Below are 23,990 nucleotides of genomic sequence, written 5' to 3'. Positions count from 1 at the left end.
CATAAGCACATTAATTGTACTAAAATATACAAAGGATGCTAAAAGACCGATTAAAAAGAGATCGACAACCTAAATATTATCACATTGCTCACGTTACCATGTTGCGTGTGAAGAACATTAGAACAAGATGATCGATCAATGAGACCCGTGAAGGCATGCAGTAGCTAGTTAGTGTACGGGACTCTTTTAAGTAAGCAATGAAGTACCTTGTTTTCAATGTACAATTCAAGAAGAAACTAGCAAAATATAGAAGTGGGTTACAGATAAGTTTACCTTAATCTGTGCCTAATTTTGTTTGTTTTCTATAGCTGTCTTGTGTGTCCCGGCCTTAAGATAATCGAATCAATTGTTTGACCCATTTCGTACATTTTATAATTATATTCGCATTGTTTTACTTTATATTGAGTCTGTTGTTAGGAAACCCAACTCATTTTTATTTTATTTTTATTAAATATTGTACATATGTAGCCTTATTTTGTTGACAATTTTGAGTTCACGCATAAAGGAGAAGGTTAGGTTTCTCGCTTAGCGGTTAACATGAAGATAGTCAAGCCATAAGTTTGAATATATAAACAAGAAATCAGATCGAATTTCACTTTCCGAAAGACAGTAGACGTTGCCAGCCTTCCAAATTCGTGGAAACACTTCATGATTTCCAAGACCTAGCTAGAGTGTGCTTTGTTTCCAACTTTAGAGAACTTTTTGTTGATTCCGTCACTTTCTTCAATCATCATATTGAACAGATATGATTAATTTGCCATTTTTCTCCATGGCTAGCTATATATGTGCACCAGCTGCTGGTATGCTTTTATAGACACAGATGAAGAAACTAAATTGACCCGACAAGATAGAACATATATATATAGATGTCATAATGTTGACAAACTAATCAACTCAGTTCATGAATTCTGTACAATAATATTAATTGCACGCATGCCCTAACGAATTTAGAAACAAAATTAAAGCACATCCTTGGATCGGAAGATATTCATGACAAATTTGTAATCAAATTACAATTTCCAAGCATGAAATGAGAAAATTTCGAAGATTAAACCCATATATGAACATTATTGTCAATTAAGTGAAATGAATCTTAATTAAGGATCAATTAATTTCATCTAAATCCGGTGTCTATGTAATGGCTTCTCCTAACAATAACCCTATATATATATATAGGGTTATATATTGACCTTTGTTTTATCAAATACTCACTGTTTATAGTGCTAAATTAATTTCACTCAACCAAACTAAGACCCTCCCCCCACCCCCCCCCCCCCCCAAAAAAAAAAAAAAAAAATCTAAGCATTCATTAATCATTAATCATAAACTTCTTACGCGCATATTCATTTCTGCATCCATGCTTACATATGATAATAGATTCAGGTATACCCAGCTGAAAATTTGATTGAATTCCAAGTATTAATAATAATCCTTCTCTTACTTACTAATATAATTAACCGTATAAGCTAACTTACAAATAATAATAGATCCAGAAATTAACAGAAACACAGTAAATGAATATCCCATCAACATGGAGTAGTTTACATGCAGCAGCGAAGTGTTCAGCATTCAAAATCCCCATGAATCCATGATATCTAAATACAAAGTGGTAAGGATTCTCTCAGACTTCCATAAGAAGGGGGAAAAAGGTTTAGAACTCGATCCATAGATTCCAAACCATGACATTTATAATAGCTCGAACAGTATCTGATAGATCTGATAGAAAAAAAAAATCAAGCTAAAATCTCTCAGCAAATAAAAACTAGAGAATCTAGAGACGTACACTTTCAAACACTAGTCGATTAAGACATGAAGATATATATGTTTCATTTCATAAGCACAGATTAATAGATTTATATATATGATCAACATACATTAAGTTGCACTATAGAACAGTTTTCCACATAAACAAATAAAGTAGCTAGGTCAAGACATCAGAGAGAGAGGGTGAGTGAGAGAGAGAGAGAGAGCAAATTAACAATCAACAAAACCCTTTAACATAACACTTAGTTGTTCGATCAAGAACCAAAAAACAAACCAAAAAAGCATAAACGTTATTGTCTTACAAGATTTTAAAGTTCACTACCTAAGCAAAAGGAAGAAAAACATGATAAAGTTAAGGTAAGAACATGAGTAATTAATTTGCTTGGTGAAGCAAATCATCGGAATCGGACCAAGATGCTTGATTCCCCAAAAGCGAAGACTTGGAAGTCTTAAAAGGAGAAGACCCTTCACTCAAAACCAAGAAGCAAGCTCGATGAAGAAAGCTAGGAGGGTGTCTTTTGCAAACACATGATGATGTGTTGTTTCTGACCTTTCTCTTTCTCTTTCTTCCTTCTCTTTCTTGCAGGTGGAAATGATGATGCCTTGAGGCTTGTGGGGTGGTTGAGGCCAAAAGAGAGGGAGGCCGTGTGGGAACAATGATGGCGATGGAGAAGGTGCGCAGAGGACATGATGATTGCTGTTGGGTCTGGCGTTGAAAGAAAGGCAGGAGATTCAAGGTATTTTGTGCTCGCTCTTTCTCTCTGTGTCAGAGTGGAGAGAGATAGAAAGAGAGAGATAGTGAATGATGATAATCAGGAAACCCAAAACTTTATTATTACTTGCGAAGTGCGCGTGTGAAGTGAGTTTCCAGAAGGGCTGACAAGACAACTATCTAATTAATGTATGAAATTTTCTCATCGTAAATGAAAAAGGCGAAAAATAAAAAATAATAATAAAAATAAAAAGATAATAGTAATTTCTTCTTCATCTAATTAACCATTTCATGAAAATATGGCTGAGCACATCATGTATGATACGTACACAAATTGTTGGTTTTCACAGCATTTTTATTATTAAAAATTGTAATTTCCAAAAGGAATGTTACAAATGTAGACATTAGTAATTAATTATGCTTGTGTTTACAATCAGGGTTGGAGCCAGAGGTTACAATTTGGGGGCCAAATTGAAAAAAAAAAAAAAAAAGAATTTGGGAGTCCAAAACTATAAAAATAAAAATAAAAAATTAGGGTTAAAATTCTATGTTTTTTTTTTAGATTTTTTTTTTAAAAAATTTTTTTGGGGAAATCTATCCCTGGCCCATGGCTGGCTCCACCCCTATTTACAATATTGCAAGTACTACTCATCTCGATTGGTTGAATTACTAGTATTCTAAAAGTTAAAATATTTATTTAAAATATGAAGTAAATTATGTAAACAAGTTTGAACTAAGAATTTTTGTTCTGGTACAATGTCTAATTACTATTTATCTGAAAATTTTAATTAAACTTAAAAAAAAAAATCAGTCATTCAATTAATATCACAACTCTACATGATTGGTTCATGAGGTATAGCTTTGATTTTCTCTTATATTTCCTTTGACAATAGGATATGGATGGTGGGTGCATAGCTTCTTCAATGTGTACATGCATGCACCTTCCAAGTTTGGAATCCTTTGATTAAAAAATAAATAAATTATATATTATATTTTTATCATACTTTGTTGATATGACACTTTTAATCAACTATTAAATCAGTCATCTCATTTTTATTTTTATTTTTAAAAAAAGATCCAAGTGAATTTAACCCTTAACACTATATTCAATTACCATTTGTCAAAAAAGTTTAAGTTAATATGAACAAAATAATTTTCTAATACAATAAAACACTATTAGCCTACTACTAGATTACTAGTAGTGATGAGAAAATGCTCCAATCAAATTTGGACCGTCTCTAATGTATTTAGCAGAAAAAAAAAAAAAAAAAAAAAAAAAAAATTCAAAGACCCAAAAAATGTATGTACAAAGATAAAATTTAGATTGAAATTAATGGGGACTCGGGCCCAGTTAAAGCTAGTCACGAGCTTAATCAACTTTTGTGTTTATTTTGATTTTATATCGACTGTTGGTCCAACCAAAAGCTAATCAAAGAAATATGACTCGAAAAGTAAACTAAAATGTTAAAAAAAGAAAAAGAAGTGACTTTTGTATTCAGCCTTGGGTGGATATTTTAAGAAGGGTAGAAAATTTTTGGATTGTAAAAAATTAAAAAAAAATAGTAAAAATTATTAATTCAGTCTCTAGAAGTATTATTTGTCTTTCAAAATTTGAAATTACGTTAAGAAGTTTATAAAGTACTTTTGGAACCTATTAACAAAAAGCTGATATGTTTATTAAAAAATTTAAAAAGTACTTTTTTTTGACTTTTTTCACTCTAAAAATAGTCAAAACACACTTTTGAAAAAAGTTTAAAAATAAAGCATTTTTTAAAAAACTCTTTTTTACTTTAAAATTTTTATTTTCCAATGCAATTCTTAGCACGTGAAAAACACATATTTTTAAGAAACTCGACTTTTTAGAAATTGGATTTGAGAAATTCCTACGACACAGTCAGTTGGAAATTATATCTTCTTAAAAATGAAATTCCAAAAAGGAGGGGGGCAATGTTGCAAAACTTGCACTGGCTGACACTTGCAATCTAGGTGAGGAAATAATAATAGCCTACGGCCCTTTCTTCCCCTTAAACCAACCAACAAAATAGAATCTTGTAACTTGTAAGAAAAGAAACTTCAAAGATTTTCATTTATTGCACCGAAACCTCAAAATTCAACGTTTTTATGTTGTGAGGCCCAATTGTTATAATTGGAATCAGAAGAAGTCCTTTGTGTTTGGACCAGGCATCTATGCTGCAACAATAATCCGTAAGAGCTCATATGATGTAAGGCTGTCAATTTTTAATAAGATTCATAAATTCAACACAGAATTAACTGTTAAAGGTGAAAAGTCTTGCACATTTAATTAATTAAATTGATCAGGTTAAGATTAAAGTGAAATTCAGTCTAGTGCTGATCTAAGAATTGATTTTTATCGACACATCATCAAGTTATATGGTGACCGTATAACAATCTATTAAATAGCAGTACTCATTTTATCACCATTGGCTCAGAGTCGGAGAGTATTTCACAGGAGGGGAAATCATGGGATGGATGGTTGCAGCAATACCATGGATACAAGCTTCAATTCCAGGCTATAGAGTTGCCTCTTCCTTGTCGCAACTCTACAGCCCACATTCCAGTCTGATTGCAGCCAAGAGTTCAGGAGAGACAGTTGGCCGAGTCCCACCCTCTTTCCCAGCGGCACTAACATTCTTCTTTTCCGGATGCAAAGGTTTATCTCCTGCCCCCCAACCCCTGTAAAGTATGACTTTGCTAGGCTCCTGAGAGACAAGAACTGCACCTGTTGCTTGCTGAGAGAGAGAGAGAGAGAGAAAGAGGCAGGAAACGGATGAAAACTTTAAGCCAATCTGGTTAATCAAAATGTAAACAAAAAAGAAGAAGCGGAACATGGGTGTGCATACCTCCAGCTGAAAAACCAGCTCCTGGACTGAAGTTCCTTTTGCTCTACCTTTGACATTCACTATAGCAAGAGGATGCTTCTTAAAGTGCGTCATGATTGTTTTTGCGACACCAGTGACCATGTTGGTTCTCCCTAGTAGAAGTAGTAAAAATTATATGTTGTTCATAATTACATCAGTTGCTTGGAAATGAACAAGAAAGATAAAGAACTGGAAAAAGGAGGGGTTGGGGATGTTGCGGAACTAGAGTTCTAAAGGAGTTGCTAATCCATTGTCGGTAAGGATTTATCTTGTTATTGTTTAGTAGTTTGGTTTATTTCAATAAGGAGTGTTGCGATACTCTGTTGTCACCTATCCTCTAAGGTAATATTGTCCATAGTCATTAAGTAATAATTTCTTTTTTTTTTTTTTGATAAGTAATTGTAAGTCATTAAGTAATAATAGTTTGGTTAGAATTAGGAATTGAGTTACGATACTTTTACAACTTTTGTATAACTCCAATAACTTTTTTTTTTTTTTTAAATCAATAATTAGATATGTAAGATCCACATGTAGGAAAACAGATCCAATGATTAAGTTGACGAAAAAGTTGTTGGAGTTGTATAGAAGTTGTAAACGTATCAAATTTCATTAGGAATTAAAGTCCAGTTGTTATTCATTATTCAAGTCCCTGCTTGTATTCTATTTAAACCCTATGTTTGATGAATAATGTTAGAGAAATGATATGAATGTATCTCCTACACATCTTATTTTTAAATTCACCACTAGATTTATGGAACCCACAAATTCAATTATGAATTTAAAGCTTGGTTGTATAGAGATATGTAAGAGATGTATTTGTATCATTTCTCATAAAGTTAGGCAAAATTAATCATAAACCTTGTGTTTGAAAAAAGGTTTTAGGTTCCCTTATAATCTAAATGGTCTAAATTCTCTCAAACCTAACAAATTATCCCATTGCGTGTTTGTGAAATCATTTACGTAACACGGGAAAATGTATAAGTTCTTCTATCTACAATTGGACATAATTCAAAATTTCCCACTTACTTCCACATATCTACAAAACCCAAAACAGTGGAAAAACGTTTGAAGTGTTTACACTTCTCTTCTGTCTTATTAAGCAACTAAACTTGGGAATGCTGAGTACATCTCCATTCTGTTGACCAAGTTTCATGTAAAATTTGAAATTTATGCCAAAAATTAAAAATTCTGAATTAACAAAAAACTGAATGAGAATGCAGCTAAGACGATATCGATGGACAACCAACCCCCATATGAAGTTAGAGAAGGCAATAGTTGCAATGACTAACAACATTATCAACAATGAGGCAAAATGGAGCCATAAATGAGAGAGTAAATTACCTACTGCTAGTACCGGGCGTTTTTTCATCTTCAGGGCTTGCTTTCGTAGAAGAAGCCTCTCTTTATTGGAAAGATGTAAAGCTCTGCTAGGCATCTTCGATCCATTTTCCACCATTATTGGAACTGGTTCAGAATCAATTTTTGCTGACTTAACTGGTGACTCTATTGCTTGGTTATTATAAACACAATGTTGAACTACTGCAGGACAGCTCATTCTTTCTGACTGAAGTCCAAATAAATCATACTGAATCACTCATTAGAAGAGAAAAAAGAACCTAAATAAATATATAAAGGATTCTTTAATATTACCATAAAATTATCAGGGCAAGATGTAGAGACAGCAGTTCCAACTTCACCATTCATATCCTTTAACAAATTTGCATGGGTTTCTTTTCCAACTGATTCAGATGAAGATCTTCCGTCAACTTTACCAGTCCCATCCCCCTCAGGTGTTGATGGGAGACCAATCAGTATATCCTGTTGAGTGGCTTGGGGGCTGTTTATTGAAGCATCCATGCCATCATTTAGTTTCATGAGAGTTGAATGTGCTTCATGTTTGACCTTAGCCTTAAGTAATCACACCAAACAACTAAATCAGATGTCATCTTAGATGAACATATTAAGTTACAATATACCAGCAGTTGGTACAATAATAAATATAATACAAGATCATCAGGACAAATTTCAATGCACATGCACTGAAAAAAGATGCCTATAAAACTGGCATGTGGTTCTGAATGCAACTATATGAAACGGAGTGGTAACCACATCATGTTGGACCATTGATCCGAAAATGAGTGCGACTTACACGCAAAACCTTGAAATACAAATAAATAAATATAAATCAAACTATTTTAGTACATAGCCTTAATATTCAAGATCTTATCAATACACTCCTCACCTCTGTGTTCTCTTCATGGCAAGCAGGAATTGCTGGACCAGATTTAAATTCTGCATGTAAACTCAAACATTCAACTGGCTGCACACTGTCCATATCCTCTTTGCCCTAATTTAATTCAAAATGTGAGTCGCCTCAAATTTATAATTTTAGTTAGGCGAAAAAGGGCACAAAATTAACAAAAACATAAGATGGCTCACAAGTATTTGTCTCGGTTCATCAGCAGACTGCTTATTGTTTGTCTCCTCGTCTTTAACCTGAATCAATAAAATAATAGATAATTTTCCTTAATAGGATTGGGTAAATCGGTGTAGAGTCAACCAAAAAAAAAAAAACATGAAAATAAAATAAAATGAGAACATAGAAAAAATATAACTCACCAACTGAAGTTTCAAGTCATCTATGTTTTTAGTAAGCTTCAAAACATGAAGCTTCAGAGACTGCATGACAAAAAGCAGGAAAAAAGAATAACTATCATGGTTGGATAAATATTTGCAACCCAAAGAAAAACAAGCCTAAACTGAGTCAAGATCCATGTTGTAATGTATTACAAGCCCGTACCTAGGTCCCTAAACTTGACATGTCCACTTGGAATCTTTTAACAAAATCCCTACCAAACAATCAATCCTAATCGCCTCTTCATAGGGTATTGCCTTGTAACTTTGACTCTTTAACTTTACAATATAATGGAATAGATCAACCGAGAGTCTCTTTTCCGTATGAGTATGGGAGGTGGTTTTTTTCTAAATTTTACTGTTCCTTTCTTGGTGTACAGGAAGGGACTGAGAATAAAAACTGGTTGACACAAATATACATACAAAGATAGATGAGCCAATTTTACCTTACGGCGCTGTGCCTCTATAGAGCGCTTCATTGCTTCTCTTTTGCTAAGGAGTGTCTGAGGCCTTAGAGAAGCAGGTCGTTTATAATTCTTTCCACGGTACATGATGATTGCGTAACCCTTGTTCACTCTTTCAACCCCCACTAATATTCCACCACTTTCTGCCTCTAAGGTCCGTGCTTCTTTGTGAACAGCTTCAATGTTGCTCTCTTTAGATATTATCTTCACAAGTTCCCTGTACTTCCAGTGAAGATGCATGTTCTCAATTGTTCCATCAAAAACCCCTCGTCTACCTGAGTATGGAAGAGAATATACTTAGCAGGGCCCACTTCTGTATGATATTTCAAGCAATTTGCATACGCCCTTCAGTTTAGTCTTAAGAAAGAAAAGAATGCATACCAACTGTCTGAGTTTAAAATAACATACACTAGATGGCAAACTCACCCATTAGTAGGAAAGGCTTCATTCTCAGGGCAACCTTCCTTAGCATATATCTTTCTTCTTCGGTTATACCCTCTTTATCTATTTCAGGTGCTTGGGTGACCTCTGCCTTCTCAAGCTCTGCTAGAAGTTTCTCTGCCTCTGCTTTCTTTTCTAATGCCTATCCATGAGAAAGATGCTGTGTGTAACATGAAAAACAATGCGACAAGAAATTAGCCAATTGTAGCACCTTAACAACTCATACCATTGATAATTTGAAGCTAGTTCTTTTGATAGCTGCCTCTGTGGACCTTGGCTTTCTTTCTTCTGAGAGAAGACCCCTTTCCTCGTCATTGGCCCCATCAAGTTCACTTTCAGAACCAAACTCTGCAATCCCAAATTTAAGCTCCTGTGCAGTTGTCACCGAAGCACTATGTTTTGTCCTCTCTTTCTCCCCATGAATTCCATGCTTCCTCCGCTCTTCTATTGCAGAAGAAACCGCAGATGGCAGAAAATCTTTTCCTCTATATAAGACAAAAAATTCCGAATCCCGGGAAAGCAGTGATCCTCCTGTCAGCCGCTGCAACAATTGTCTTTATTTAAAAGATGTCTGTAAAGATATTTTATCCAGATAAAGATGTTATTAAGAATAAAGTTCCACAAGAAGTTTTCAAATGAGTAGACCAACTCAAATATTATCTTCGCATTAAATTTAAATAAATCTGTTTAATACAGTCACAAAACCAGAGTGGTTAAGTTGATGGATTTTAAGCATGCTGCTGCCTAAGGTGCCCATAGTATGCTAATAATTATTTTTATTTTGCTACAGGGCAAAGCAAACCAAAGAAAACTCCATTTCAGTATGAAAAAAGATGACTTGAAGCCACCAAATTGATTCTTTTAAACACTAACAACAAATATTTCTTATAGAATGGGAGGGGGGGTGGGCATTTACTTATTCATTAATTAGAAAGAGAGAATACTTGTTGTGTGTTGTCTCTGTGTTTGTGGGAGAGAGAGAGAATAGCTGAAATTAGAAATATAGTTACATTGATTGCACTTTCTTAAGATAATTTGGATGCACAAGCTTTAAGAAGAGTTGGAACTCTTCCAGAGAACCAAGAATTGCAAAAACATAGAGCCTCATACATCCAAAAACTAAAATAAATGAAAGGCCATTGCAGTATCAATATTCCAGATATTGAAGCTCTAATGATTCTGAAAATTCCAAAATGACCATTGATTGGTCAATGTGAGAGAATGCTCCTCTGTAATTAAGCATCAAAATGCCCATTGGCACTGAAATGATGGATGGGTTATCACTCATTGGTTTTTCAGGCACGTATAATCCACTGCCTAGCCACAGATCACAGTTGAAGCATTGATAAATCATTTGAAACTTGTTATTTACCAGAATTCTGAGACAAAAAGTGAAGTTTTATAACACATGGAAGAGAATGAACATGTGTCAGAAGGAAGGATGTCAAAACCGGTAACCATTTTCCTAGTGGTGCTAGTAGAGCCGTACATTAATAAAAACTTTTTGACAGTAAACTGCATATCTATCGGAGATTATCCTATTAACCTGTTTGGACTGTAAGTTTTTGGGGAAAGCTAATAGACTTAAGTAAAGTGCTTCATACATTTGAATATGCACAGAAACACAGAAAATATATGACAAATTATCTCTCTAAACAGTGGCCAGATAATATATGCTCACATTACTCATCTTCCAACAGTTCTCTTACAGTCTCCAAGTATAACACCCTACTTCCCATTAGCCATTCACAAAAAATGACTATGAATCTATGCATCATGAAACACATTTTTATTTTTAAGAAAAAATATTATGTGTCGAACATAATTAAGGTAAGAGCAATTTTTTTTTTTTTTTTGATAAGTAATTAAGGTAAGAGCAATTTAAAGATACATTAAGTTTAAAAATATTTCCACATCATTACGAACCTTCAGCTCTTCAGCCATCATCTCACTATTAGTGTTTTGTACTCCTCTCTTGACAGCAATTTTGGCAATCTCACATTTCTCCCAGAGCTTGATGATGGAAATAGCCAATCCTTGAAGATTCCTGTTTCTGCCTGTTAAAAGGAGAAAAGCCAGTAAGTTTAGGTTGACCAGATTATAACCGTTGTGCTATCAGAAGCCAAACTCACCTAACACAAAGTGGCATGGCAAGGGTCGACCAAGTCTTTTTAAAATGGTCATTTCATCATTTGTTAATATAGGCTTCACACCATATGGAAGAAGGCGGAAAGGTCTCCTGTATCCAGGAACAATGGCAGGTAGAAGATCAGCATCAACAGGAAGAGGTTCATAACCCCACCAATCAGTAAAACGCGGGCCCAACCCCTCTAACAAGCGATCAGCTTCTTCTGCAAGCTGTGCCTCACCTGGCAGTTGAAATCGTACTCGATTTGGCATACCAACACCTTGTATTAATTTTGGTTGAGACATTTTTTTGGTTGGACTTGTTGCAGCAGATTTTACATCATTTATGCTGGATGAGCAGCTCTCCTTTTTATTATGTCCTCCATCATCCGTGTTCGAATCCAGTAAAGCATCAGCCGAGTTGTCATTTTCCAAAACCCCATCCGACAAAAAGTAAGGATACTTATAATTGCCCCCCCTATACAACACTATCTTACTTCCAGACCTCCAAACAACCAGACCTCCAGTTTTCCTCTGAGAATGTCAGCACAAAACCAAATTCAGACATCTATACAACATAAACCTCATGTTCTAACAATTTAATTGTGGATATCACAAATCTAACTGAAGTGATTATTGCATGTCAAACTCAGTAAACGCATGCTGTGAAATTCTTTAATGATCAAAACAAAACCTCATCCCCATTTAAATAGGTAATCAAAATATAAATGAAGTTTTTCCATTCGTGATAGTCCTCTCTACAATTTTCACTTCCTCTCCAATTACCATTAACACATTACTTTTATAGCTATGATTTTTTTTCTTTATATAAGTAATTCAATCTCATTAAAAGCGCAGAGGAACGCAGCCCTAATACACAGGAAGTCTACAGGAGAAACACCCTAATATGGAGAAAAAGAAGAGCAAAAATATAAAAACTCTATAAAATTATAAAATGGCAACTATTGCACGCTGCTATCCATGTGTAGAGGGATTGGAACAACACATTTTTCAGCTCTGACACCGAAGTCTCTCCGTCTTCAAAGCTTCTTGCATTCTGTTCTCTCCAAAAGCCACCACATTAAACACAAAGGAGCCAACATCCAAACTTCCAGAACATTCAGATTTCCCATTTGTCCTCACCAAAAACCCTTTCACCCTTCTAGGCATAACTTAGACAACACCAAACAAATGAAACAGCAAACTCCATAATTCTCTTGCAATTTCATAATGAAAAATGAGGTGATCAATAGATTCCATACTCTTTTTACACATACAACATCAATCCATTACAACGACGTTTCTTTTCCTCAAATTATCCTAAGTCAAGATTTTTCTTAGATCACCATCCACATAAAGAACTTCATTCTCGAACGAGCCTTAACTTTCCAACTACTCTTCTAAGAAAAATGGGAACTTGCAAGAATGGATAACACATGATAGTAGGACTTCACTTCAAACTTTCTCATTTTGGAAGGAATCCAACAAACTCTATCATCACTTCCTTGCCTTACATTGTGAGAATACAACAGCTCAAAGAAGAAGAGACCACTTCCACCTCCCAATCATGCACAGTCTAGTAAAGAATATATTCCAACAAAGATTTCCATTTCAAAACTGCATATGATCCGCCACTCGCGCGTCCTTACAACATGCAATACTAAATAAGTCAAGATAAGAAATCTTCAAGGGCTATTCCCCACACCATAAATCATGCCAAAACTTCACCTTGGACCCATCTCCAACCTCATTTCTAACAAATTTAGAGAAAGTTTCCCACCACCTCATAAATTTCCACGTTCCCACTCCAAAGGGCCCCAAACCTCCTTAGAACACCAACTTCCCCTCAAACTACCATAATTAATTTCCACCACCAATCTCCAAAAAGCCTCTCTCTCCGTAGTATACCACCACAACCACTTTTTTAGAAGAGCTCGGTTAAATTGAATAAGATTTTTAACCCACAATTCTTTTGATTTTATCGGAGTACAATTTTTTTACCAATTCACTAAATGGAACTTAAACTCATTGTCAAATCCACCCTATAGAAAATCCCTTCGAAGTTTTTCAAGCCTACTAGCCACGCCTACAAAAATAGGAAAAAGAAACAAAAAATACGTCGGCTGTTTAGAAATAATGTTTTTTTATCAAAGTCAACCTGCCTCCCTTATACAAATAAAACACCTTTCAGCCTGCCAAATGATGTTCCATTTTCTCAATAATGTCGGCCTTGTTTGTTAAGTTACATAACAGTACACAGTAATGCGTGTACTGTTCATGTATTTTTTTTTTTTTTAACTTTTTTATATTTCCCAATACCAATCAACATCAAAACATTCACACTTTTTTCACTTTTTATATCACATCAATAATTTTTTATTACCATTCAAATAAAAAAATTCACTACAATACAAAACTTTTTCACTTTTTTATATCACATCATCACTTTTACTAATTTCAAAATTAACAACCCACTACTCTATTCTGTTCTGTACATGTTTTTGTCAAACAAGCCCGTCATTCCAAATATTAGTAGGCTAGTAGCCTTGTAAGAACTCCCAGAGGTCATCGACAAAGATGCCACTCAACACCCAAGAATACTAGCCAAACTCTCTACATTCCCCACATCGCCTACTGGAACTAGCTCTGATTTATCAAATTAATTTTCAGCCAGGACACTGCTTCAACACTACTTTTTTTTTTCTTTTTTATTAAAAAATCACCGGTTATCTCAAACACTCAAACTGATAAAAAAAATAATAATAATCTAACCATTTAATTAATATTTCAAATGCGCTTTATTCAAATTCAAAATCATAAGCAAATTAAAACAGTGAACAATCCAAAAGAGAAAAATGGACCTAACCTCCAACAAATCATGGGTTCTCTTCATGTTCAACCTAGAAAGATCCTCGCAGACGATCTTGACAACTTCGTACTGCCGCCATCGCTCGTGAATACCGTTCACGATCCCCTCCGTGACCCCGGCCTTCCCGATCTTCAGCTTCTTCCTCGTCTCAATCCCAATCTTCCTCAACCTCCTCAGCTCCTCCTCACTCAGACTCAGCTCCGCCAGCGTCGGCGCACTCTCCTCTCCCCTCCCCTTCCTCTCCTTCCTCTCCATCACCTTCTGCACCATCACCTCCCTCCTCAGCGCGTTGTACCTCACTATCGCCGTACCCGTGCCTGGCTCCGGAACCGAGTTCCCCGGCGTGGACCAGCTCGTATCCATTGTGTGCCCGACCCGGCGTCTCGGCAACCGGTTGGACAGAGGGATGAATATTTCTCCGGCGGACTTCTCATTTGGGCCTGGGCCTGGGCTTGGGCTTGGGCTTGGGCTTTGGGTGTCTTCGGTGAATCCGAGGGTGCGAAGCTTGTCGGCGATGCGTTGGATGGCGGATTTGGGGAGGGTTTGGGCGTCGGAGGCGGAGCTCCGGATGAGGAACTTAGGGTTTCTGGGTAGCGGTGACGGGAAGAAGGTGAAGGGCAAAGGTGATTGGTCTGTTAGGGGTTTTGAGGGGAGCGAGGGGTAGAGGTGCGTTAAAGGAAGCAACATTTCATGGGAGCAGAGGCAGTGCTGTGCCTGTGCGAGTGAGGATGAGGAGGGTAAGGCTTTTTGGGTTTAAATGCGAACGATAACCAACTGTTTAACGGACAAACCACCCACTTCCCCTATCTTTTATCACGTGAAACGTCCGTGACATCATGTGCATGCCCGGTGATGTCCCCAGGCTCTCATTGTCGGACAAAAAAATGTTCTAATTTTCAGTAATTTGTGGTCTAAATTGCTACTATTAAGCCCTTTTTGTTCAAAATAGATTTGAATTTTCACCAATTTATTGTTTAGATTACTAGTGAGTCATGAATATGAGAAAGCCTTTATAAACTCCACCTGTCGGAACAAAACGGTAGACTATCTGAATTCTACTCAAGCATATCAAACTCATCAAAATGCTCTCATCTTTATTGTCTAAATCATTACCTCAAAATTGTCATTACAAATCTGAATCAGTCAAAAACAGCTTTAAAACCACTGTACTTCAGGTCAGACAGTAGGACTTCGGTCAGGCTCGGAAGCTAATTGAAGCTTGCCGTGGACAAAAGATTGCCTAATCATGGCTGAGGCTGATTTTACAGTCCCTCTAATGACTATTCTCAACTATGGACAAAAGATCGCCTGTTTTACATATTCCCTCCTCTTCTCAAGTTAATGGATAAAAACTATCAATCGTCTGCAAGCAGATGCAATTAACAAGAATTATCATTTATATATATAAATACGAATAACGATTTTAAGGTACGTGGATGCGATTATTAACCATATATCCTTTATATATATATATATTCGCCAAAACAACATTGTTTTCGTATTTAATATCGAAATAACGACGTTTTAAATTAGGTATAAATTATGTTTAGAATTGTTTGATTGATTGTATTGCTTTCACATGAAATACTTGGGTGAAAATGCAAAAATAATGTGAAAATTAATATATATTCAAAATATTGTGGCCTAAAAAAAAATTAAAACAAGCACAAAATAATAAAAATGAGCCTAAATTATCTTCAAAATCGTTTAAAATATACCTTAATAGAGACCAAATAATGCCCAATAGGCCATAAGAGCAACAAATACCCAACCATTTTCCTTAAATTTAGGAAACAAAATTATTTCATGTTTCTCTATAAAAAAAAATTTCACAATAGAGTATATTATATTTCTCTATGTCAATTAAATACTTTTTCTTTATTTTTATTTTATTATTTTTCTTACTTTTCTACTTTTTGTCATTTTTATTATTATATAATTTATTGGATAGCACCGTAACTACTCAAGGGTTTGAAAAAAATATAGGAAAATCGATATGGGTGATTTTTTGTGACTTTTTTCAATTTTTTTTAATATTAAGGGAAAGAAGCCACTTATAAGATATATGCTACTAGTGCTTAACAACGGAAAATAACTACACGAATACAATTAACAAAAATATGATGCTTATGTAGATAATAGTGATATTCTTATTTTACAAAATAAAATAGGATAATTGCACCGTTGGTCCCTGTGGTATGCCATAATTATTTTTCACTCCCTATGGTTTCAAAAATGCATAGAAGGTTCCTGTGATATGCAATAATTACGTTTTACTCCCTGGGTCGATTTTCCGTCCACCATTTTGACGGAATCTGTTAGCCCTACACGTCAGCGCCACGTATCGCCAATAAGATGGCGACCCGTGTCCATCTTCATAAAAAATATAAATTTATTTATTTATTTTTAAAAAAGAAAAAAAAAAAGAAAAAAGAAAACTGGCAGGCAAGGGGTGGCCCCGCCACATGTTGCCAATAAGATGACGACACGTGGCGCTGACGTGGCATTTGATGGAATCTATTAAAATTTTTAATGGAATTTGACTAGAGGGATCGATTTGTAATTATTGCATATTACAGGGACCTCCCGTGCACTTTTTAAACCATAGAGAGTGAAAAATAATTATAGCATATCACATGGAATAATGGTACAATTATCCAAAATAAAATTACAAATATTATAAATAAACGATATCTGCATCTGGTACATTCTTACTATACACTCATCGTACAATAGAGCTTCTGGTTTGATCTCATCTATTTAAAAAAAAAAAAAAAAATCATAGAAATTAGTCAACGTATGGCCACGTGCCCTCATCCTGTGAGGTCCGTGTGGACCGTGTTGCACACGAGACTCGTTAAACTTGTGGCCAAGAACATAAAGAAACAGGAAACAGAAAAAAGCTTCACATCTTCCTTTATTGCGTTGTTCTTCCTCGCCGGGCTATCAGAAGCAGGCTCAATCCATGGCTTCGCTCTTAGCTAACGGTACTGTTTCTAGCTTATCTCCCAAATCCACCTATGAATCTCCTAAACTCCCAAAAGGGTTTAATCCAAAGCTCCAAAATCCGAAATTCCCAAACCCCAAAACCCCAACTTCAAGGCTCTTCAAGGTCCGAGTAGATGTCGGGTATTCGGGTCCAAGTTCTTCTTCTTCTCCAGGTAAGTCCTCGATTTCAACAACAACAACAACAACAAGTGCTAGTGAGAAAATCCAGGAAATTCTACGTAACGTTGAGTACGACAAGAAATATGGTTTTAATATAGACATCGATTCGTTTTCGATTCCTAAAGGGCTCTCGAAGGAAACAATCCGACTGATTTCTTCGCTTAAAGAAGAACCAGATTGGATGCTTCAGTTTAGATTGAATGCCTTTGAGAAATTCTTGAAAATGAAAGAGCCCAAGTGGTCCGATAACCGATACCCACCTGTTGATTTCCAAGATATGTGTTATTACTCTGCGCCCAAGAAGAAACCCACTTTGAATAGCCTCGACGAGGCCGACCCGGAACTCGTTAGGTACTTTGATAAACTTGGTATCCCTTTGAATGAGCGGAATCGATTGGCTAATGTTGCGGTTGATGCTGTTCTCGATAGCGTGTCGATTGCCACGACGCACAGGAAGACGTTAGAGAAGGCTGGTGTGATATTTTGCTCAATATCTGAGGCGATTAGGGAGTACCCGGATTTGGTTAGGAAGTATTTAGGGAGAGTAGTGCCTAGTGAGGATAATTACTATGCGGCGTTGAATTCAGCGGTGTTTAGTGATGGTTCATTTTGTTATATTCCGAAAGACACAAAGTGTCCAATGCAAATTTCAACTTATTTTCGGATAAATGCATTAGAAACCGGGCAGTTTGAGAGGACATTAATAGTTGCGGATGAGAGGAGTTTTGTGGAGTATTTGGAGGGGTGTACGGCGCCTTCATATGATAGAAACCAGCTTCATGCTGCTGTGGTGGAGTTGTATTGTGCTGAGGGTGCGGAGATTAAGTACTCCACAGTGCAGAATTGGTATGCTGGGGATGAGGAAGGGAAGGGAGGAGTTTATAATTTTGTTACAAAGCGGGGCCTTTGTGCTGGGGCTCGCTCAAAGGTATCTTGGACCCAAGTGGAGACGGGGTCTGCCATTACTTGGAAGTATCCGAGTGTTGTTTTGGAGGGAGATGATACTGTGGGTGAGTTCTATTCGGTAGCTTTGACGAATAATTATCAGCAGGCAGACACGGGGACAAAAATGATACACAAAGGGAAGAATACTAGAAGCAGGATTATTTCTAAAGGTATCTCATCCGGGAATTCAAGAAACTGCTATAGGGGTCTTGTTCAGGTTCAGTCTAAGGCAGAGAATGCTCGAAATTCCTCTCAATGCGATTCCATGCTTATTGGTGACAGTGCAGCTGCCAATACCTATCCATACATACAGGTAATTTCTTCAATTTCGATGAGTAGTTTGTTTGTATTAGATTCCTGTGTTTACTTGCATTAGTTTGTATTAATCTGGAGTCCCTGAATGTTTCCAATATACATGTTTCTCCCCCTGTTTATATGGGTTGCACCCCCTTTCGTTTTCTTTTAATTTCCCTTCATTACTTTTCTCGAAAAAGAAAAAGGTCACGCACACATCCATGTGATGCTATTTGGCCAGTTGAGCATAGTTGAGATGCCCAAGGTGGTGGTGGTTACTGGTTGGGAAGCCGCGTGAAGGTTGACCCAGTTAACATAAGTTACAATGATGGTTGGCTTGCAAAGAATTATAAAGCAGTGCTGGCAGGAGCCATGATGGCCTGGTGTCTAATGCATAGGTAATAGGTTACCTGGCTGTCCAGGTTATCTTGATGGTCAAGGAGTCAATGAGGCTTCTGGGAAAGATTAGAGATAGTATCATATAGAAGCTTTGTTGGCTTTTCAAAAAATTATATAATAAAAGCATTGCTAATGGCTAACAACTTTTTTTGATAAGTAATTTCAATATCATTAAATAAGTGCAAAGGGGCACAACCCTAATACACAAGAAGTAAAGTATACAAGAGAACCCCAAATCTGAAGAAAAAGATGAACAAAAGTTCATAAAATTTGCAAAACTAGAAACAAGCAAACTATGATGTGCTGATATCAAGGTATAGAAAGTGATGAACATGATCTTCCGCAATTTTAACACCAAAGTCTCTACATCTTCAAAGCTCCAAGTATTCCGCTCTCTCCACAGGCACTGGATTAAACACAATGGAGCCAACCTCTATACTTCCATAATTGCACCTTGCCCCTGCATGTCCTCTCCAACTCACCAACAAATCGATCACCCATCTAGGCATAACCCAATCTACACCGAACAGACAAAGAATGGAACTCCATAAATCTATTGCTACTGCACAATGAATTAGTAAGTGATCAATGGACTCCCCACTCTTCTTGCACATGCAACACCACTCAGCAATCACAACATTCTTCTTTCTCAAATTATCTAGCATCAATATTTTCCTTATGGCCGTTGTCCACACAAAAAAGCTACCTTAGAGGGAGCCTTGACTCTCCAAATACTCTTCGAAGGAAAAAATGATCCATTCGGACTAGTTAACACTTGATAAAACAACTTCACTTCAAACTTGCTCCTTAGGGAAGGACTCCATTATATTCTATCCTCATCTCCTTGTATTAGTTTGAAAGAATACAACCTCTCAAAGAAAGATTATACCACCTCCACCTCCACCTCCCAATCCTAAACTGGTCTAGTAAAAGTTACATTGTAGTGAATATTCCCTTTTTGAAACTGCAGATTATCCACCACCCACACCTCCTTTCTCTGTGCAATATTGAACAAGTCCAGAGAAGATATCTTCAATGGACTATCCTCACACCACACATCATGCCAAATATGACTCTTGACCCATCACCCACCTTAAATCTAACAAATTTTAAAATTGTTTTCCACCCCCTTCTTATAAATCCCATACCCCCACTCCAAATGGCCCTGTTAGCTCGTTAAAGCACCAACCTACCCTTATGCTATCATATTTAGTCTCTATCACCAATCTCCATAGTGCCTCTCTATTCGTAGCATAACGCCACAACAATTTTCCCAATAGGGCTCGATTGAAATGAATTAGATTTTTAACTCTCAACCCACCTGATTTTATCCATACAAAGCCTTGCCCAATTCGCTAAATGAAATTTTATTTCATCTCCAATACCACCCCATAAAAAACCCCTCTAAAGTCTCTCAAGCCTATTAGCCACTCTCATTGGAATAGGGAAAAGAGGCAAATAATACATAGGTAAATTGGATAACGTACTCTTGATCAGAGTCAATTTACCACCCTTAGATAATAAAGTTTTTTCCATCTAGCCAACTGACGTTCCATTTTTTAAATAATGTCATTCCATATAGATATAGCCTTATAAGAAGCACCTAATGGCAAACCCATATACTTCGTTGGCAATAGAGATACTCTATAAGCAAGAATACTCTCCAATTCTTCTACATCTCCCACTTCGCCTAGAGGAACAATTTCTGATTTTGCCTAAATTGATCATCAATCTCGAAACTAATTCAAAACATAAGAAAATACACCCGCAAATGTCAAAGTTGTTCAGAATTTACCTTATAGAAAATCGAAGTATCATCAACAAATGGTAAATGAGACACTAACAACTCTTTATTATTCCTTGCCCCACTTAAAATCCTTACAAAAGTCCCATATCCACTGTAGCAGTCATCATCCTATTCAATGCCTCCATAACCACCACGAACAATAGCAATGATAACGGATCCCTTTGTCTCAAACCACAAGAGCTAAAAAAAAAAATCCAGACAGTTGACCATTCACAAGAATGGAAAACTGCACCGCAGATATACAATGCGCTATCCAATCCCTCAACTTCTCCCAAAATCTACATCTCTTCAACAAATAGTGCAAGAACTCCCAATTTATAGGATCATACGCGTTCTCTAAATTTAATTTGACAACACACCGATTCCCCAGATCTAATTCGACTATCCAAACATTCGTTAGCGATTAACACTGAATTCAATATTTTTCCACCTCCAATGAAAGCATTATGTGGAGCCACATAGGAATAAATTACTCCACCTAGGATCAGATCATTCTGGACAGGATGTTTGTATTATCCTGTGATTTTATTTTGTTTCATTTTTTCATTTCATGTTTGAAGAAGTGGAGGCAATTAAGAATTTGATATCCTAACTACTCGGAATGTTGGAGCATCTGTTTCGATAATAACTTCAAGTTCCTGCAAGGGACACGGAATAGAGATTTATTTCCATGTCCATAGGGCAGGGTGGTATTAGGAACTCTTTATATGAATTAATACCTCAAAACAACAGAAATTCGGAAGTTCTTTTTACCATAGAAGCATTGAAAAAAGACAGATTAGAGTCATTAAGCTATTAATCTTTACAGATCTGCATAATTGCTTCGGTTTTTTTCTCATTTTCTTCCCCTTTATCATTTTATATTTCATGTAGTCTTGCATAAACCTTCCATTCTGGTCTAGGGAGGTCTGAAGCTTATGTGGTGGTGTGCTGACCCAAGAAATTAGAGTCCTTACATTACATGTTTTCAACCTATTGTCTGCCCCAATTTTGGGTCATAACCTGAAATATTCGTCAAAAGTTCATCTGACTTTAGACAATTTTTCTTTTTCTTCTGGGAAGGCGTCATACAATTTTGTAGTTATTGCAAAATGTCGAAGAAAAAAAACTGAGAAAATAAATCCTTGTGTCAAGTATCAGTTGTATAGTTCGAATTTCAGCTTTTTTCTTGAGTAATTTGACAAATCCTCTGGAGGTTTGTATCATTTTCATTATTGCAAATGCTGTAGTAAAGAATTTATGTATTTGTTTCTATAAGTAGCATTAAATGAATTTTTTATAAGCATTATTAGTGTATTTTTGTTGGGTAAAGCAAGATTTTTATTTATGAGATTATGAAATTTGCAAGCTTGAGGAAAAATTTTTGTTATCAGTGGAAGCTTTTTTGTGTGCGTGAGAGAGAGAGAGAGAGAGAGAGAGAGAGAGAATAATTGGTAAAGAGAGATTAAGTAGCAAAGTTGGAGATGCTTCCCAAATTTTGGGGATGTTGAAGGCCTTTTTGTACTTTGGTTTACTCTCTCTCCCTTTTTGCGTAGAGTAATGTTAGAAACTGCATTTTTATCCAACACCTATCTCACAATATTGATGTGACTGTCCCACATTAACATTGTAGAATAATTGTGAGATAAAAATATAGTTTTTAGCGTTACTCTTTTGCGTATTTATTTCCTCAATTATTTTGATTTTAATAAGAGAAGATTATACTTTGTAATATGATACATGAGAGTGAATGAAGTGTGTCACCAACTCAAGAGCTTCTTTTTTTTTTTCTTTTTTTTTTTATAATAATACCATTATTTTTTGGAGCACCTCTAAACAACAATTTAGCATTTACATCTGTTCTCAGTTGTAAAGAAGAGTGTGTAATTTAGTTAGAGAACTCTTGGTTTATATTGTGCCTTCTTTCATCTCCCATTAGTGTCTACTAAGTTTCGTGGCTACTTGATATTTTTAAACTTATTGTTATCTTATTTGTTGCATTTTAAGAACTTACTGTTTCCAATCTGATGGAACAATTTTTTTGAGATGGAAATTAATTCATTCTGGTTTTATGTCCCTCTGAGATATTGCTGCTTTTGTATCAGAGAAGTTGCTCTCTACATTTATTGACCCCCTAATTGGGGTGCACTTTAACATTGATGGAGTTATTAGAGAAGTGCATGAGCTAGCAAAACTGTAAAATATGTCTTTGGTTTGTCGTAAGCTATGAAAGGCTCTTATCGGAGTGGAAAGTGCAAAACTATTTATCTACTTGCAAAATTGTGGATTCAGATAGTGTGTGAATCTCTCTTTGAGATGAATGACACAGTGAATTGTGAATTGTGGATTTATGGAATTATATCATTTCCATTAGTCCCCCCCTTAAATGTAGTTGCCACAATTTCCTTGTGTCTACAATTGCGAGACCTAGAGTAAGGACAAGGTGGGGATGAGGGTAGGGAGGGAGAATGCTTGAGACAGCTAGGGAAAAGTCTGGCTGTGATGTGAATTACATTGCTAAATCATATTATGAAAACGAGGTGTTTGCATTATTCTATTAAAGTTCTTCCCTCACCTTCTCTCGTCTTCAAGTTATGTTTAGAATAGAAGTTTTACGCTGACTTTTTTGTGGGTATATATGCTGAACGATTCATTTTACAGGTGAAGAATCCCACAGCTCGCATTGAACACGAAGCCAGTACCTCTAAAATTGGTGAAGATCAGCTATTTTACTTTCAGCAGAGGGGAATTGAATATGAGAAAGCCATGGCTGCCATGATATCTGGGTTCTGCAGGGATGTGTTTAATGAGCTTCCAGACGAGTTCGGTTCTGAGGTGAATCAACTTATGAGCTTGAAGCTTGAAGGATCAGTGGGTTAGGTATCAGGTAAGGTTTCAGTTTAAAAGCTCATGTTTGTTGGAGGGAATTTAGGTCTTTTTGTCAAGATGTTTTAAGATTGTAAAAGTCTCAGATCTCGTTAAGCAACTATTTGTATTACACACTGGGAAGAGTCTGGATACTGTGTACATAAAAAGATTTCTTGTTTGCATGTTGTGTAATAATATTTTTTGTTATATATCAAATGCCATGCAAGTCATTCAATTCTTCTTTTATAAATCTTGTACAGCCATTTCACCGGCACTGGGTTTCAAAATTAGGAATGAAGTAGAAGAAACCTCTCTAACAAAGTGAGTTGTGAGTGTGTTTCTCTTCAAGTCATTTGAAGAATCATGACTTGAGAGGAATGTCCTATTATCAACATTGTGGTATTAGAACTTTCTTCATGTTATCTTCATGGCTGACCCATACAAGTTTTGTCTTGATTCCCAGTGAACCTTGAGCCTAGTTGCTATTGGACGGTGAGGCAATTGTCTCAACGTTGACGCCCGGTTGGCGAAAGCGTTAATTTTTTCTACGTTTTCAAACCACCCTTATTATTATTACTTTTTTCAAGCACTCCTAAACTAAATACTTTTTGCGATTTTGTTTAAGAATGCTAGTTTGGCG

General features: G+C 36.1%; 2 protein-coding genes across 3 annotated transcripts; one reads left to right on the top strand and one right to left on the bottom strand.

The window, feature by feature from the left end:
* Positions 1–4,750: 4,750 nt before the first annotated feature.
* LOC133859787 (CRM-domain containing factor CFM2, chloroplastic) lies at positions 4,751–14,652 on the bottom strand. 2 transcript variants are annotated; one of them, XM_062295319.1, is made up of 13 exons: positions 13,888–14,652; positions 11,027–11,555; positions 10,821–10,951; positions 9,121–9,435; positions 8,880–9,036; positions 8,436–8,728; positions 7,975–8,034; positions 7,795–7,851; positions 7,598–7,702; positions 7,006–7,263; positions 6,697–6,919; positions 5,338–5,468; positions 4,751–5,226 (listed from the first exon to the last, which is right to left on the bottom strand). In XM_062295319.1, exons 1-13 carry the CDS (start codon positions 14,575–14,577, stop codon positions 5,038–5,040), a joined length of 3,138 nt encoding a protein of 1,045 aa, XP_062151303.1. In that variant the 5' UTR covers positions 14,578–14,652; the 3' UTR covers positions 4,751–5,037. The 2 variants fall into 2 exon arrangements, with proteins under 2 accessions (XP_062151303.1, XP_062151304.1); XM_062295320.1 differs by lacking the exons at positions 4,751–5,226; positions 5,338–5,468 and having other exon boundaries at positions 6,777–6,915.
* A 2,114-nt stretch (positions 14,653–16,766) lies between these two features.
* Positions 16,767–23,566, top strand: LOC133859786 (UPF0051 protein ABCI8, chloroplastic). The gene is made up of 2 exons (XM_062295318.1): positions 16,767–18,316; positions 23,144–23,566. The coding sequence occupies exons 1-2, from the start codon at positions 16,856–16,858 to the stop codon at positions 23,360–23,362; spliced, it is 1,680 nt and encodes a 559-aa protein (XP_062151302.1). The 5' UTR covers positions 16,767–16,855; the 3' UTR covers positions 23,363–23,566.
* The last annotated feature ends 424 nt before the right edge of the window (positions 23,567–23,990 follow it).

The sequence above is a fragment of the Alnus glutinosa genome, chromosome 2, assembly GCF_958979055.1.
Source record: "Alnus glutinosa chromosome 2, dhAlnGlut1.1, whole genome shotgun sequence".
In the NCBI taxonomy this organism is placed as follows: Eukaryota; Viridiplantae; Streptophyta; class Magnoliopsida; order Fagales; family Betulaceae; genus Alnus; species Alnus glutinosa.
The sequence above is the reverse complement of the archived record's forward strand: the minus strand, read 5'-3'. Positions and strand labels throughout refer to the sequence as shown.

Excerpts from the sequence above, each read along its gene's own strand:
- LOC133859786 (XM_062295318.1), top strand. The coding sequence starts at position 16,856 with ATGGCTTCGCTCTTAGCTAACGGTACTGTTTCTAGCTTATCTCCCAAA. Across the intron at positions 18,317-23,143 it reads ATACCTATCCATACATACAG|GTGAAGAATCCCACAGCTCG; the intron begins GTAATTTCTTCA and ends TTCATTTTACAG.
- LOC133859787 (XM_062295319.1), bottom strand. The coding sequence starts at position 14,577 with ATGTTGCTTCCTTTAACGCACCTCTACCCCTCGCTCCCCTCAAAACCC. Across the intron at positions 11,556-13,887 it reads GAACCCATGATTTGTTGGAG|AGGAAAACTGGAGGTCTGGT; the intron begins GTTAGGTCCATT and ends TGACATTCTCAG. Across the intron at positions 9,436-10,820 it reads TGATGGCTGAAGAGCTGAAG|CGGCTGACAGGAGGATCACT; the intron begins GTTCGTAATGAT and ends CAATTGTTGCAG.